General features: G+C 35.3%; 1 protein-coding gene across 14 annotated transcripts in view; it reads left to right on the top strand.

The window, feature by feature from the left end:
* LOC101705971 (histone deacetylase 9) overlaps positions 1–18,266 on the top strand; it is a 715,280-nt gene that overhangs the window by 560,585 nt on the left and 136,429 nt on the right. For 12 of the 14 annotated variants that reach the window (XM_087206442.1, XM_087206449.1, XM_087206441.1 and 9 more), the window contains one exon: positions 14,549–17,167. In XM_087206442.1, coding sequence (XP_087062568.1) covers positions 14,549–14,863 — 315 coding nt within the window. In that variant the 3' untranslated portion in view covers positions 14,864–17,167. Of the gene's footprint in view, positions 1–7,642; positions 7,724–14,548; positions 17,168–18,266 lie in introns of those variants that run through there. The other 2 variants (XR_015449277.1, XM_087206437.1) reach the window with 1 other exon arrangement.

The following is an 18,266-nucleotide window of genomic DNA, read 5'->3' as shown; positions in this document are numbered from 1 at the left end:
GGAAATATAGGCACACATGAACATGCAGGTGTGGAAATAACATTATAAAATATCTTATTTTTCTCAAAAATAAGAATTTAGAGAAACAGAAAATGAAGTGAGAACAAAGAAATCAAAGTAGATTTATCTCTAAGTCAACATCATGTTAAGTGTAATTGCCCCTCCAATTATATTTATAAAATTTGCAGTGGCATGATTAAATTCTAATAATCGTTAGAAGAATTAGAAGTAAACCTATACTTTTAGGAACATAGTTGTGGCAGTGATTGACATTAGTTTTTGAACAATTGTTCACATAACTATATAATGTAAATGTCATTCAACTGTATGTTGTAAATATTACTAATCCTACCAGATGAGTTACCTACCTGTTGCCTTATACATTAATGCCAATTACATAGGATATTCGTGTATCATCTCATTAAGTCTCAAATAATTATTACTATTATCTCATAAATATGATGCAAGTGTTAAAATGTTTAGCAGGAATATATTATTATTGTTATATCTTCTAATAAATACTAGGACAAGTTAGAAAAGATAATATTGGGCTGGAGAGGAAACCTTGTCAGAATGATTTCTCTCTGCTCCTAAATATTCCATTTTCACTGAAAGTGTGTTGAAAAGTTTAATCACAAGAAAATCATGGCTCATAACTCATTCTTTTGTTTTTGTGAGACATTTTTAAAATTAAAAAATGTAACAAATAATTTCTCTTGCCAACTTATGATATTTTTGTACTATGATGAATTTCAATTTGGTAAGCCTTTTCAGAAAATGAAGTTTCTTTATGCAAACACCAAAACTAGACTGTTGCTTTTGCCAGTATATTTTGTTTTTTAGAAAAAGAGTTTCTAAGATAGAATTTTCCCCAAAATACAAAGAGGAAACAAAAGAAGTAGAATATCAGTAATCCTCCCCTGAGCCCATTTCATGTTTCAGTATTACCGCAGGGGTTTTTTTTCCTAGTAAAAGAAAACTGTGATTGAATAAAATAAAACACACAAAGTTACTTGGCCATATTGATGATTTTAAGGGAGAATTCTAACCACTTCCTGAAAAAATAGAAGGGCAAATTTCTAGTCACATCATTATCTGAATTAGTTATGTTGAAATTTTCCAAAACATCTTCAGACATTTTTGTTGAGTACTTTGACGTAAATCTCTGCCACTTCCCCTCCATGAAAATATTATTCTTTGAATTATTTCTCCATTATATTAATAGAATAGTATTAATTTGTGCCTAACCATTTCTATTTTAGCTAGAATTTTAATATCTTTTCTAATATTTGTTTCTTGTATTCATTCCATCAAATCTACATGCGCAGAAATTTTAAGACAACTTTTCTTGTTTAGTACTTACTTGACTGAAATATAAACCTGTGTATCTATCCATTCAGAACTCATACTTTGTGCAGACACTTTTTGACACATACAACATTCTTTATGCTTCTGGAGTTTATAGTGTATGAAGCAGAGAGTAAGTAAGGTACTTAAGTACACAGTAGTGCAGTGTGTTCAGTATTAAGGTAGAGGATGTGGAAAAGGAAATTGACTTCTTTGAGGAAATAGTATTTGAGACTTGTTTAGTTACCTCTCTGGATATTTTGTATTTATTCTCTCTCAGATTCTCTTTCTCTCTCTCTTTCTCTCTCCCTTCTTTTCTTCTTTCCTCCTTTTCTTCCTTCCTTTCCTTTTTCTAATATACTCTGTGATAAATATCTTATGCATTCCTATGACTGGATATTGGCCAACTCTTTTTTAAAAAAGCACGTAAATCATGAGATGATATCTTATATATGTCAAGGTTCAGTCTAGATATAAGTATTTATTATATATTTATTACTATGAATACTTAGACATTTTGACATGAGTACTATTTTATCATAATAAAAATATATCTAAGACAAGACCAGTAAATGGGAGGCCAAGCAGATGTCCTGGGTTGCCCTTATTAAAACAGGTAAATGTTATACTCTGACAAGCACGGCAGAATATAATTATCCTCAACTGCTGGCTCTGAGCAAATGGGAAGCTTTCATAAAGTTTTTTGAAATAGAACTTGACCTTTTGTTCAACTAGTGCATGTTTTATTACTTTCTTTTAACATAATTTTTTAATGTGAATGTTACATATTCTCCATAACTCCTCATGATTCATACACATTCCCTGTTCCCAGCCATTCTTCTATAGTATCCTAGGAAAATGTATTCTTTCGTGCCTGTGGTCATATATAAATACAGCATGTTTGTGGGTCTTTTTCTTATAAAATGTTCCTGAATTTAGTTCTAATATAGAACTATTTTGTGCACTATTGAAAAAGGTAGGTATTTTGCCAAAAAGAGAAATTTGAAGAATAACAATTCTATACATGTGTATGTTCCCAAAAGTTTACATTTATCTGAAGTTACATTTCATATCAGCTCTGTTTTAATAAACATAATTCTAGCCATTGCATACTTGTGAGCATATTAAAACTTAGAGTATAATTAGATAAAGATCACTTAGCAAACTTGGCTTTTTGGCTACATTTATTTCTCCCCGTATACCTCTTCCTTCCCTTCTTTAATGTCCTGTGCATTTCCTTAACACCTTCTCCATAGATGCCTTGAGGTACCTACTTTAACGTTTAAAGAATACCAGATCCTTTCTATATGTAGGGTCTACTATGAGCTGAATTTTCCATACCATTTCCCTTGTATATCCTTTAAGTCTTAATAACTCATTTTTAAATTTCAGGAATGTTAATTTTATAAGGCTTATCTAAGTTGAGCAAGTAACAGGGCTACTAGTTATCAGAGCTGAAATTGCCACATAAGTTGTAGGACACAGTCTTTTCTTAACTGCGTGTGCTTATTATGCAGTCATGTTTTTAATCACTAAGCAGAGATACATAAGCTTTTCCTAATTTATTTCAGCTCAGAAGTATAGAACTCACAACTTAAAGCAAAGCAAATGAATAATAAGGAAGATCCTATTATTACTTTATTGTTATTTTGTATTGTGTTAGAATTGCCAGGATGAAGAAATCCCTTTTTCCTACCCTGCCTCCCAGATCTCCATGCATCACCATCCTTCCAGTTACTCACGTGGCAGTCTTTTCATGAGGACTTGGCCATGGGACACTCAGATCTCTTGGAATGTAAAGCTTTCTGAAAGGTGCACTGTGCATACAGTGTGGCCGGGCTATGTTTTGTTCCCTTCTCGCATGTTGGCACATTACTCCCTTTTTTTTCCAGATTGGACAAACATATCACAAGAGTTCTGAGCAAGCTTGAAGCTGGAAATTTGCTGACTTCATTAGGTTTAGCTGAAATGCAAATGTTAGCATCCCATCTATGGGTGGTTGGAAAATCCCTTGTTTTAAGTTTTGGGAAATGGATGAGTAGAAACTTGAACAGGGCTTTCATTAAGGAAGGTAGGCATTACTGTTGTCAGGATTAATTTCTCTCTATCCATTTGACAGCTTGTTTCCATGCAGAGTCTTTTAATCACCAATTTAGGATTACATTTTGCCCATTAGACGGATAGCATGTTCAAAACCTTTAGCAAGCATTGAAAGCCAGTCTTAGTTTTATAAAAGTAAAAAGCCTTCTAGATTATTTATCTATCTATAAAGGTTTATAAAAGAAACTTTGACTGTACCCTTAAATAGGTGCTATTTTGACATGATTAGCCCAATGTAAATAGATCCTTGTAAGTATGGAGTGGTCTTTTAAAAATTCACTTACGCTGCAGTACCAGCTTACATCATCACAGAGAATTTATATAGAAGCATTTCACTATATAATTACAAGTTGATGGTTTATAATATACAGAAAATGGCTTGTTGTTTTATTATTAGATGTGATGAAACCCTGTGTTTATAAAAGAAACTAAATGACCATTTATTTCAGTGGATTAATGTGTAGCATTCATAAACATTCCCAGTGCTGCTTCCATAACTTGAGGACCAAGGGGAAGAACCTCAATTTTTCTTTTTCACTCTGCACTGTTGTTCTAGTCATGGACACTTTTATTGAATGAGAAAAACAATGGTTGGATGTGACTAGGAGGGAAAAAAATAGGGGAAAGAAAAATATGTGGGGAAGGAAAGCGTATCAGTAGTTTGATGTAGGTTCCAGACAGTTCAAAGGAAGAAGGAAGCTAAATAATTTAGTTGTTTCCCAACCTTGACAAGTAGTTTCACTTGACAGAATGAAATAATTAAATCTCACTGAGGAATTTTTAATACTGTTAAGTGATCTATGGACATGAAAACCACCAATGGGTAAAGTCTCTTTGTTAAATCTTTTCATAGCTTGTAAGTTCCTGATTTTAGTTTTTCTGTATATTTCAGCTGTTTCTCTAAATGCTTATGAAATATAAGGGGTTATGGTGACCTAGAATCATCATCTGGTCTAAACTGTTCCTATTTCTTCATTAAAAATTGCATCCAGAGTTATAAACTACTAACCTATCTCCTAAAGTACTTTTACTCCCATACTAGTAACATAATTTTATCAAATAGCAATTAAAAACTTACTCGTACAAATAATTTCCTGCCAGAGAGCAATTGGTTGCCTTTTACAGAGATTTATCTGTTAACAACTATTATGCTGTATATTGCAAATGAAAAATTAGAAAGGCATGTTCTTTCTCTTGAGTGTCTGATAGGCTTTCAAACAGATAAGTATAATCAATGATGGCTGTATTGAATGCATAACCTGTATGACCTGCAAAATCTAGAATACTTGGTAGATTTTCCAATAATAGTTTCTGAGGTCTCACACAATTAGCAGCTTTGGCTAAGGTATTTCTGTAATCAGCAAATGTTAGAGGCTCATAGTGAGGACTACACTAGAGTATATATGTGAAAGTGGCTTTACAAATATGGTAAGCACTATGGAAATCACAGTATTTATGTTCTTATATAGCATTAGTTCTATTTTCCTTATTTTGTTAATAAAAATGGCTGTCTGGAAGTACTAGAATATTTCCAAGGCACATATTTCCCTCTTGCCTCAGAATTGCATCAGGTTACTTTGTTGTAAACCAAACCACCAAATTTTGTTCCAGTTCTCTCATGTGTCTCTGTATTCACCAAGAAGCCAACTATGTTTTCTCTTTGGAACAGCATTATAGTTAGTGATTAGATTTTTTTATTGAAGTATAATTTCTAAGCAGTAAAATGTGTTCTTTTTGCTACACAGTTCAATGAGTTTTGACAAATACATATGATCATATAGTGACCACAACTGAGATACAGAACATTGCATCAAGTCCCTGAATCCCTTCTGCTGCTTCTTTGCAGTCAGTTTCAACCCTATCCCCAATTTCTGGCAAAGTGCGACTTTTTGAATCAAAGGAGCATAAAAAAATCACAAGTATAGAGGATGGTGCATTTTGAGCACACAGATATCACCTCTAAATGTTTTAAACCATAGAATGTTCAAGGAAGAAGGCACCTACGGGATTATTTTCAAAGGTTGTAAGCCAGCAGTCTACAAACTGGACTCATTCCATGGGGCTGCTGTCTTTGACCTGCCTGGTGCCTTTAAAAAGCTTTCAAATTATTGGCAAGTCTTTCAAAATAGAAAAATTCCAAATAAATATCTGGATTTTTGGAATTCTCTGAAAAACTGATCTGGGCACAGTGGGCTCCCTTTTTCCTGTGTAATTAGTATTAATTATCACAGTTCTGTATAGAACGTAACCTCCAACTGTTCTTGGGATTTGATCCCATTATTGGATTCTGTTCCAGCTCAAACCTTCCCTCTTCAGAGGGGCCTTCATGGCATATCCAAACTAAAATGGACACTACTCCTCACCTCTTACCCATCATTTCCTGACGCACAGCAGGTTTCACTCTTTTTTAAAGCTTTTTTTCTGTCTCCAGCATTCAGTGCTGGCATCTTGCTTGATGGATCATTCCTTTGCCAGGGCCTTGAGTATATCTCAAAATGTTTTTGAATGAATAAAATAGTGGGTGGATAACCTTTTTTGCATTGTGAAGAAAATTTTGAGTCTCCTTTCCAAGTGGAAACTCTTTTTAAAGTTATTAAAATATTAGGAAGTTTTTAGAGCCCCAGATATATTTTAAATATAGGCATTATTTTGGACAGCTATTTAGAGTTAAAAATATAAGAAAGCATTTATTAAAAATTCACTTGGGCCAGGTGTGGGATTACATGCCTGTAATCCCAACTACATGGGAGGCTCAGGCTGGAGGACTGTAGATTCATGGTCAGCCTGGGCAACTTACCCAAAAGTTGTCTCAAAATTTAAAGGGGTTCAGGGGTTGGATCGTAGCTCAGTGGTAGAGTGCATGCCTAGCATGTGTGAGACCCTAGATTCAATTCCTAGTATCCCAAAAAAGAAAATCACTTGGTCTTGTGATTAATTCCATACCTCTTCAATATTGGTAAGAAAGGATGTTTGTTAGTTTAGACTTTTAATTATGTAAATAACAAACAAATATTTGAAAATCTTTCTTCTGTTATTTAATTTTGTTTCCTCTGATTATTTCCTTGGAATACACAGAAGTAAATGACGTGGAGTATTTTGGCTTGAGTCTAGAGTTCTTCTCTAAGTAGACCTCTTCATTTGAAAGCCCTCCAAGTTCTGTGTTGTTTTGAGAACAATTGGTACATACCTAATCTATTTGTGCATTGTGACAGAATTTTATCATTATTTTTAAATCTTGTTTCCTTGGAGCTTCAAGGAAAGATTTTATATTCCAAAGAAGAATATTCCATTTATTTGAAAGGAAAAAGCAAACTTGTGCTAATTGCCATTGCTCAAATAAAATCGCTCCTCAAACTTGAGGCAAAATGAAGTGATGTGTTATGTTAAAGGTCCTTTTACATAGTTAAATTCTCACATTCTCACACCTTGCTTAGTGGTTTGTTGACAGTATTAGAAGATCAAACATCTATCAGAAACAGATTTACTTTATCTTGTTGGGTTCTTAATATATCTGAAGATATTTGTGGAGACATTAAGGATTTCTGTGGAAAAATTTTAAATTATAGGAATATGAAGATATATTTAAAAGCACTTAGGTGTATATTGACTTTAGACTTGTATTAATGTAACTTTCAAAGAGATGAACTTAAATGTCCTAGTATGTAAAGATTGAGCAAACAGCCTCTTAACAATGCTTAGTGAATATTGCACCATTTGCCAACAGAATATATATTTATCAGAGAATGTAAAACACCGAAAATATGGATTTACTCAACCCCTAACAGGCATAGATAAGAATTAAAAGAGTTTAGCTGTAATACTTGGTGGTCTTAGAAATTTGGATCACTTACCATGTTGTCTGGCAAACAGCATAGCTAAGTGGATGTGTATTAGTGAGCAGTGCCCTGTCCCATAATAGTCCTAGGCTGCCTGTAGATTCTTAGTGTCCAAGCATGATTGCTGTCCTGTAGTGTCAGGAATAGAGACACTGACAGATGAGTAAGAGCACAGGTAAAAGGGAAAGGAGAAGTTGTGCAGCCTCTGTCTTTGTCTCAGCTGGGGTCCCCACCATTGTAGCTCACCTGGTGTCAGACGAATGGCACATGGTTTGTTTTACAGACAGGGCCTCAGCAAAGATTCACACAGGCTTGCACATTTTATCTATCACACAGACATTTTGTCTTCTGTTTTCTAGCCAGCAAGGCAACAGCTCAACTTTGCTGGAGGATCACCTCCAGATGTCCAACCAAAGAGAGACCTTGCTACCCCACTGAGAGTAAGCAGACATCTCCTTGCTGCATCTGGGGCCACTCAACCCCAGTGCAAATGAGAAAAGGGTTAGCCATGCCATCTTCGTAATGGCCATATTTGTAGTGCAAAAATGTATAGAAAACAACATAATCTGAATACTTACCAATAGCACTAAGTAACTTTTCATTTTCACAATCTGAAGTCAAACTTGGCAGACAGAATTTTTCTGCACCTTTGTTTGTAGATTTTCCTTGCTGATGTTAATTGCTAATTTTTCCACTTTAGCAAATTTGAGTGTTTAAACAAAAACAGCTTTAGTCACATACCTAAAATAAGAAATGTGGGCTAACTCCCTCTGTGCTTTTATATTTTGCAAAATTGGCCAACCTAATAGGACATTCTATTTATTTATCTCTTTGATATTTTGTGAATCTTCAAAAGAGCGCCTTATATTCCAAAAAAGATTTTTTAAAAAGGGATAGTTATTGGCTATGTAGATATTGAGTTTGCTTCCTAAACTAACAGGAAAAGTACAAAAGCTTCAAACCCAGACTGGGCAACTTAACAAGAAGGGGGGTAAGGATTGGAGATGTAGCTCAGTGCAAAGGCCCTGGGTTCAATCCCTAGTACCAAAAAAAAAAAAGTATGCAAAAGCTTTATTACTAAGCATTAGGTTTTCATATACTTACAAAGCTCCAGCTAGAGGCCATGCAAAGTATTAGACATAAAAAATACTAAGCTTGTGCCTTCGTGAAATTTATAATGAGGGAGATAACCATAAATACATAATGCTAGACAGTACTAAGGACAATAAAGAAAATACATGAATGAGATATTTATAAAGGTAAAGTCTGATAAGGAGCCAATTAGACATGTACAAAGAATGCAGGCATGGTGGTAACACTTACTCAGGAGGCTGAGGCAGAAGGATTGCAAGTTCAAGGTCAGTCTGGCTTAGTGAGAACCTGCCTTAAACAAGGAGCGGGAGCTAAGAGTGTAGCTCATTGTGAAGACCCTGGGTTCAATCCCCAGCACTGGGAAAAAGTGGTAGCAGTGTGTAGTAGTAGTAGTAGTAGTAGTAGTAGTAGTAGTGGTAGTAGTAAAGAGAGCACAGCATGAACTAAGGCCCTGTGGGAGAATCAGGCTGGCCTGTTCATATTCACAGGACAGGCAGAGGCCAATGTAACTGGAATGTGTGAATGAGAAGACACAATACTATGAGGTGGGACTGGTCATACATTTGTGTAATTTGTTAAGATTTGGATTTTATTGTAAGCATGAGATTCACATTTTTATTACAACATAATGGGAAGCCACTGGAAGTTTGTTTGTAAAGAACTGGTGATGCCTCTTTACATTTTGAAAAAAAGTGTTAGAGCTACAGTAAGAGAACAAATTGTTGAGCTGTTGTAGTCTAGAAGGGCAAGAATTGAGCCCAAGAAGTTAGTCATTTTGGTGATTGAAGGAGAAAATGATGGTAATTAGGACTACAGTGGTAGCAATGAAAATGGACAACTGTGTCCAGATACAGGCTGTTCTTTGGAAATTGGATTACAAAGAGTTCTGCTGATAGGTGGAGGAGAAAAATGAGAAAGAAACAAGCAGAGAGCCTAGTCAGTGATGGCAAACCTTTTAGAGCTATCAGTAAGCCCATTACAGCACATATGCCATGGATTTGCCACCACTGGCCTAGATTATTGGCTCATGCAATTGGGTGATGCTGTTTAATGAGAAAGAGTACGTGATGAATACATTTGGGTGGGATAGGAATAAAGATTATCTTTGAGTTTCTTAAATTTATGACATATGACACCTTTTAGATGTTTTGCAGGAAAGCATTTAACAAGCAGCTAAATAGGCAAGTTTAGAGCTCAGGGAGAGATTAAAACTGTTTATTTTAATTCAGATATAATATAGCTATTTCAGTAGAGAATGCAAAGTGGAAGGATATAAAAATTCTAGTTTCTGCTTTTATTTATATTTTTTGGTACCAGGGATTGAACTCGGGACCTTATGCTTGTGAGGCAGGTGGCAGCACCACTGAGCTAAATTTCTGGCCCTAGTTTCTCCTCTTTTATAAAAATCATTGTATTTTGGTATTTTGCAGTCTTGAATATGAATTGGCTTCTCTTGGACATGAGATTCCTTCTTTATTAAAAAAAAGTGTTTTAAGAATGTTATTAGACATCAACCCCAGCAATTCATATCTATATGATTTCCACTTATAAATTGCTTTTTTTATGTCAAGAAACATTTCCTTTACAAATCATTAAGGAATTCTGCTCTTGGCAAAAGATTATTCTGCCATTTGACTTTATTACCAGGCGATCACAGCATTATTCATTCTGGCTTTTTCCCTCTCCGGTTTCCTTTGGTACATCAGAAGGGGACATAAAGCCAAAACAAGTAACTGGAACAAGTTGAATTGTTTCTGTATTGTACAATGAAAATTGTCAATGTCATGTGTGTCACAATGACATGTACATGTCTCCGTCAGTGAGGAGGGAAACACTGGCCAAATTTGATTCACGGACTAAGTGAGGTGGTTTCTATATGCTTCATTGACCTTAGAAATATATTAACAGATGAGATTTCCGAAAATTTCTGCTAAAATGTACATATATATTCAGGGTGAACACTCAGGATTTTGTCTCTGTGATTTTCTTTGACTTACTTACCACTGATGGAGTAAATTATAGCAAATTTGCATTCGTCTGGTCTTTGACTGCACCAGTGAAATGGGTTTCTTACTTTCCAAAATACTGATTCTTGTTCCCCTTGCCTTACCTCCATGGATACTTATTAATATCTTATGTAAATGGCCACAGGATTTTTCATCTGTGCAGTCATTCTTGACTTTGACAAGAGAGCATTTGGTCCAATGGTATGGATTAAAATCTAGTTGGCATAGATCCTAAAGATAATGAAAAAAGACATGGACAATGAAAAGAGATAACTCAAGGAGCTTTATCATGAAGGAATGTAGTAGGGAAAGAGGGGTTTTAACTTCCTTTAGGAAGTTTTTTCTTTAAGAAAGGTAATGTTCCAATGAAGATTCACCAGAAGAGGGGAGCACATGATGCGGGACAGAGAGAATGACTAGAAGCAGCTAGTACCCATGGTATAGGTGGAAATTTTGAGAAAAGAGTGCAGTTTTCCTCCATTGTAACAGCAGCAAAGTTGCATTAGCACCGCTTGGTAAGTATGGTGATGGCAGGATGCTGAGTTTCTCTTCTGATGCTTTTATTTTCTCAGTGAAATAAGAAGCCAAGGTATTGTCAGGGGATGAGTAAAAGATTAGGATCTCAAAGTTTGAGAAGAGAGAGAACAATATGAAACACAATTGAATGAGTGAGAGTGAATGAACTACAGAACCAGAGCAGGGTTGGCAGTAGCCTGGAGGGCCATCAGAGGGTATGAATTTAAAGAGAAATAACATGATTATAATCCTAGCATGTCCTAGCTCATTCTGCTGCTTGGGCTTGATTGAGATTAGAAATCCTGAGTCCTACTTGTCCAGTGAAATCCCTATCAAGGAGGGTGAGGGAGCTGAGGTTATTGTAAGTGGAGCCTCATCTAGCAAGGAGCAGTGAGAAGTCAGACTGTGACTTGGAGGATGCCATATTGTTGAGGAATAGCTGGGACCAAAAATCCTGAGAATAAACCAGAACAAAAGAGTGGTGTTTGAAATAGAGATTTAGCAGAGTGTACAGTTACTAATAAAGTTCAGGCGCGCTCTAAAATCATGCTGTTGGGGGCTGACAAAGAGCAGAAGACAAGACCATTGGTGGTCAGGAGGTCCAGGACTGTGAGGCCATGTTGGAACCAGGAAGAGGAAGAAGAGTAACAGCAAGAAAAAGCCTTTTAACTTTGCAGTGGTGTGTAGTTTCCTCTTGGCTACTGAATGCTTCCTGTAATGTCAAACATCCAGAAGCTGGCTGAGATTTAGTCATTGTCCAGTATGCAGGGACTTCTGACACAGCATGTCATGGGCACTGGCTGTGTGCTCTCTGGCTAGCCTTCCCTGAGTTTCTGAGTGGTCCTCGTTCCTGTCGCATGGTCACACACCTCATAAGTTTTTTCTGCTCTCCTCAAGAGGCTTTTATCGGCAGGATCATTTCAAATCTTTCTGAGGGTCTGCTTGACTCTCAGGTAATGCTGGCCCACCAGCTCTGATGAGCAGGCACACAGTAACCTTTTCAGCTAAGCTACAGGGGCAAAAGCGAGCCACGGCTCAGCAAGCATCTGGCCAGATGAATTGTAGTCACCCGAGATAGTTTCTCTGGGAAGTTTCAGCTTCCTCTAACTTTTCCTCACATAAATCCCTTCTCCCCCACAAAATCCTCCAAGCCAGTCTTATGTGTAGACCGAGAAAGTGGTGGAGGTAAGGCTTGCGGGCCTAATGGATGGCCTCTCTCTCTGTGAAGGATGAGTGCGTATTTGTTGCTAAGTTCCTGGTGTTCCAGCAGAAGCTAGGACTTCTTAAAAATCTTGCTTATTTTCTGTAATCTTCCATGGTCTTCCTCTCAGTGACAATTACATGGATCCTTACAATTGTGTAGTCAAAATTCAGGACCATGACATTGTCTTGTTTCTCCAGCACAGTGGTGAGCAAACTATTAGGTATTTAAGGCATGAAATTGCAGATTAGTGTTAAGAATTGAGACAAAGGTATGAAAACAGTTTCTTAAAATGTGCTTCACAACATCAGAAGCATGAGAGAGAGAGAGAGAGAGAGAGAGAGAGAGAGAGAGAGATGGTATCCTTATGCTGACTGCCTAGGAGCAATAGGAGTTAGGTTGTTGGCACAAAGGAAATTAACACTGAAATGTGTTGTCTTTATTTTGATACGAGTTTTAATTAGTTTCTGTTGTCTTAGCCTGATCATGTTTGACTTCAGTTTGGAGATATTTAGGTCTCATGTATGATTTATCCTAAATTACATTTTATTTCTGCAGATTCTTACTCTCCCCGCAAATAATAATATAAACTGTATCACCCTTTCCAACATCAAGTGCTCAGTATTTTCTTCCAGTCCTCAAACACCACCTACCTTCAAATTGCACAAATGCACTGGGCTCCTTGTCCATCCCAAGATCCTAACACACTTTGCCTTCTGCCAAAGATGCTCCACCATATTTCCACCCTGCCTCTCTTGCCTTCTCCACATCTAGCAACCTCCTTTTTGTCCTTCATCTTCATGACCCAACCTAAACACCCTTCCTCAGCAGAACTTCCTTAATCATGTCTATCTCCACTACTCCAGCCAGGAAGTGCTCTTTAACTTCCTGTGTTTCCCTCTTTAAAGGTGTGGAAGCACACGCCTATAACCCCAGCACTTGGGAGGCTGAGACCCGAGGGTCACCATGTGTTTGAGGCCAGTTTGGGTTACATAGTGAGTTCAAGGCCAGCCTGAGCTACATAGAGAGACAAAACAAAATAAAAAATGAAGTTAAGTTTGTCTGCTTGATGCCTTTCTAACACTCTGAACTCTAAGCTGCATGGAGGCAGAGCAGTGGCCATTTCCCCATTGCCTAGCATGGTATTTGGACATATTTGGCACTCACTAGGTAATTGTTGAACAAATGAATGAAAACTCCCAAAGTACTCACAGGGAAATTAAAGTTGTCTGTTGGTATGTTCAGGACCGGTTGAGATTTTGTGTGGACCAGAGGAAGCCCATAAACCTAAGAGAGTTGGCCTTCAAAGTTTGAGTACTTATATTTTCAAACTTTAAAACATATGTTTAGTTTTTAAAACCTAACTGTGGAGTAGGAGGTAAACTTAAATGTTACATAGAAAAATCTGTATTCATGATTTTAGTGGTGATATTCTAAATGTGCTTCTAGCTACAGTAATTGAGATATTGCTTACATAAGCATTGACTTAGCAGAAAACTCTAACCTCCCTTGAAAACATAGTTCATCTACAGATGATCAGTCAGAAGGACAATTTGGGGCTTTTAAAAAAGGCTTGTGTGAAATAAAGTTAATTTACACCTTTTCCCATTTATTGAACTTTTATGATATGGCATTTTTATTGTTTAAGTCAGGTATGTTAAATAGTTGTCTTTAAAATCATTAAACAGTTAATCTGTATGTTTCTGAAAATAAAATATAATTTAGTGTATAAAGTAAAATATTTAATAATTTTCAGGTTGAAAGACAATTCCTTATTTCTTTCCTCTTTTTAAAATTTCATTAGGATCCATTCATAAAAATTTTAGGGTTGTCAAAAGTTTTTACACTCATGTACCTTTTGAAGGTCAGAATTTCAAAATGAATATTTCTGTGGTTTGCAAGTATAAGCATAAAGGTATTTTATCATTTGACTGAAATTTGACCATATGAGTACTGGAAAATAAAGACATGAAAGACTATTAGCACTTATGTTTTAGGCTTTTATAGCAGTTAACATTTGCTGAAAAATGAGATGGAAGGAAGTTTCACTTTACCCTGTTTCCTTTTTTGGGAAAATATTATTCCCAAGTTTGTATTGAATTGATTCACGAAAACGTGTCCTTGGGAGAGTTTCATGGTTTCCATGGACTCAGTTACCCTTTCATCCACCTTTCCCATAATTTTCTAAGTGCTTTAGATTATAATACACTGGAAAAACAAAAGCTTAGAGATTCATTCCCTGCTGGTCTCACAAATATAAAACGGAAACGATGGGACTGCTTTCAGGCTACTTACAAAGCTTGTTGCATACAAGTTTCATTCAGAAATTGATGGACACTAATTAGAAATCAGTGTACTGAAGTAAGACTTACTAGAAATCAAAGTATAGTGTTCTTTCCTGTTGCCATCGAGAACTATTGACTTTTGAACTCCTGAACACTCTCTTCTAGCTGCTTTCGAAATCTATTGAACAACTGAAGCAACCTGGCAGGCACCTTGAGGAAGCAGAGGAAGAGCTTCAGGGGGACCAGGCGATGCAGGAAGACAGAGCGCCCTCTAGTGACAACAGCACTAGGAGCGACAGCAGTGCTTGTGTGGATGACACAGTGGGACAAGTTGGGGCTGTGAAAGTCAAGGAGGAACCAGTGGACAGTGATGAAGATGCTCAGATCCAGGAAATGGAATCTGGGGAGCAGGCTGCTTTTATGCAACAGGTAATAGGCAAAGATTTAGCTCCAGGATTTGTAATTAAAGTCATTATCTGAACATAAAGTGCACTGCAGGTTTTGGTAAATTTCCTATTGGTTTGTATGTCTGGATGATTGATTTTAGTGTCTGAGGATTTTAACATAAACAGGTAAAAGTGTATGTCTATACAGAGATCTGTCTATGGTGATCTCTAAATGGATAGAGAAGTTTCGTTGAAACTCCACTGGTAACAAAAATACCTGTTACACTAAAATTATGCTACATGATGTCCAAGTAATTAATAGGCTTTAAATCCATCCCAAGATCTGTTGTACCGGTTACTTCTAAGGAAAACAAACTCACTATTATTTTTAGTTTATCTGTTGAGATCAGTGACTGCTTGATATAGTCTCCCAGTCTGATCAATGAAACATTCTATTAATTTTTGATTTTTTGAACATGTAGAATTCAATTTTCACATCACTGTACATAATGTATCATACTACAGTCTTGAACACTGTTAAAGGTAGTCTGCCCCTTCTTTCCTCTCTCTTTTTTGTTAAGTAGAGATGTTCTGGTCATCATGCCAGTAGTCCTAGGTTATTGTGTACATTGCGATTGAAAATGTTAGGAATACAGGTGGTTTAAATGTAGAGATGCAAATTGGAGTACTGTTTTAAATATCATGTTATGTTTCACATGGCACTGCGGATTTTACTTTTACCTTGTGTAATATGATGACATTGTCTATTGAAAAAGATCAAATAATGCAGATGCAAATGTTGGTGAGAAGTAATTTGCAGAATTGCAGTCCAATCAGATACTATATAGTATCTACAATTGTAGAAAACACAGTAACATATGATTATCACTTGACATCAAGTCAAAATCAGTTTTAAAAGATGTCATATTTTATAATCATTATAATTAGAATTTCTTACATGTAATTCCGTAATGGCATGGAATATGCCATGTCATTTGGCAAAAAAAATTAAGAAAGTTGGGTTTAATAAAAGATTTTACTTGTACATAATACACCTTCAGAAGGATTATGTCCTTTGATGCTATAAAATACAAACATCTTTGAAAGCAGCAGAAGACAATGTTTATTTAAGTCAGTTCTTTGTCAGGTTCCTGCTGTTCTCCTACAGAAAAGTGATTCTGTGAGGCTGAACAGGAAATGCCTTGTGGAAACAGGAAGTCCAAGTGATTCATGTACTAAGGAATGTAGGAAAAAAAAATCTGAGGATAGTGTTTTACTCTTTCTGTTTTTAAAGGGCACTCTATGAATTGATTTATTGTCTAAGAAAATAACACCACAAGTAGGGAAATTGTTACGGAAGCTTTTCACTGAAACATTTCCTTCATATTCCCTTTTGATATGTTTACCTTGTTTTATAGGTTTACTTTTGTTAAGCTGGTTAAAGGTTCGTTTGTATTAAGACCCCTTTAATATGGATAATCCAAATTGACCTAGAATCTTTGTGAGGTTTTTTCTATTAAAATATTTATATTTCTAAATTCAAGGTACTTTAAGGTGTAGTATCCTATTTCAAAGGCGATATAGCAGTTTTGCCAAATGTAGACATTGTTCAACTGTATGTTATTGGCACGTATTGTTTACATTTTGCTGTGACATTTAAAAATATTTCTTTAAAAATGTTACTGCTAAAGATACATTATCCTTTTTTAAAAAAGCCTCCATTCAAATTAAATTAGCATAACTAGAAGTTAGAAAGTTTAAAACTTTTCCATATAATGAACGTCCTTCTGATAATTTGACAAATAGCTATAATAGGCAACACTCCCTGTCACCAACATATTTTGGTTAGTATATTTCTTCATATTAAAATGACTTTTTGTCAGTTGTTTTGCATTATAAAAATATGGCATGCCTAAGATAAAATTGTATATTTTTCCATCTCATAAATATTCATTTTCTTCAAAGTCTTTTTTCAATCTCATAAAAAAGGGATAGTGCATCTTTTAAAATACATTTTATTTGGGGAGGAACATGTGGCTGAGCAGACTTTTGTATAATATTCCTTCAAAGATATGTAATCACAAACAAAAAAAACCTATTTTTTATAATGTCATTTGAGAGAGCTTCATCAGTACAGTTGGTGGACATTAATTGTTTGAATATGATAGTTTATGAATTTAATCAAGAAACTACCTGGAACCAGTGAAAGCAAAGCTGGACTTAAATAATCTTACATCTAATTGATAAATGTCTCTTTTAAAATCTACTGTATTTATTATAATTTACACCCTTGAAGGTGATCTCTTGTTTTGTGTTGTAAATATATTGTTTGTATGTTTCCCTTCTTGCCTTCTGTTATAAGTCTCTTCCTTTCTCAAATAAAGTTTTTTTTAAAAGATCCCCTTTCATACATTTGGCTTTGTGTAAACTTGATATATTTAATCGAATTTGAAACTTGTATACTAGGTCTCATATACCAAAATATATTGCCATTTTTTGTTGAAACAAGAGAATAAAGATATTTTGAGTAGTTCTAATGCCATTAAATAATACATTCAACAATAATGAATTAAACTCTTTACATCAGCCAATAGCAAGTAGCAAACACATAAAATTTGTTGCATTCTCCTTTTTCCAGTGTGACTTTTTTTCATGATATCCTTGGTATTTAAATTAAAATGTCAACTTCTAAATATAAAATTTTAGATAAATAGATATCCATTCCTAACTCTGCTCAATTTAAAAAAAAATTTAAAAGATTAACATAACCCCTTGAATATAACAAGCACTCCATAAATATTAAAATGAATAATTCCAATATCATAATAATTGTATATTGCAATGAGATCCTGAACTGGAAGTATAAATAAAGTAACAGTGAATAAATTTAAAGAGAAAATGGTAGTTAAATGCTCTCCCCTTTTTATGGTAACAGTTGCTATAATGCTAGTGTGGAGAACAGAAGCAACTCTGGTAAGGGAATTAACTGTGCCATGCCCAGGAGGTACCCAGCAGTCTCCTCTTCTGATCTGTTGCCAACAAAACCCACCCATCGATGCTTTATAATGTGTTTCTATGTATTTGGATCAGTAGGTTAAAAATGATTCTTTATGTTTTTCTGTTCATTTAATATAACCATTAGTAGTGTCATACAAATTAATGTCACTCTAAGCCATGATGGTATTGCATTAGAATTAAGAAATATGGAGATACAATCATTGAATATTACACAATGGGGAATCTTGCCATAAATTTAATAATTTGGTTAGAATTCTGAAAATATCATTAATGCTAGTCATAATTTCCTGAAATTTGCCTTTGGACCACAAATTAACAGATTAACTCAGTACTAGAAATCTTAAAAATAAGAATTGGAGGAATCAAATAATGGTTTTCTAGTGAATGTCTTATTTCTGAGGTGATATGTAAAGTGACTGTCTTAATAAAGAGCATTGAAAGGTTAGAAACCTTGCTCCAGAAAAAATAATTTTCACCAA

Source organism: Heterocephalus glaber, unplaced genomic scaffold (genome assembly GCF_053883595.1).
Source record: "Heterocephalus glaber isolate CG9 unplaced genomic scaffold, H.glaber_assembly_v1.0 deba00000676, whole genome shotgun sequence".
NCBI lineage: Eukaryota > Metazoa > Chordata > Mammalia > Rodentia > Bathyergidae > Heterocephalus > Heterocephalus glaber.
This window is presented reverse-complemented; position numbering and strand designations above follow the sequence as displayed.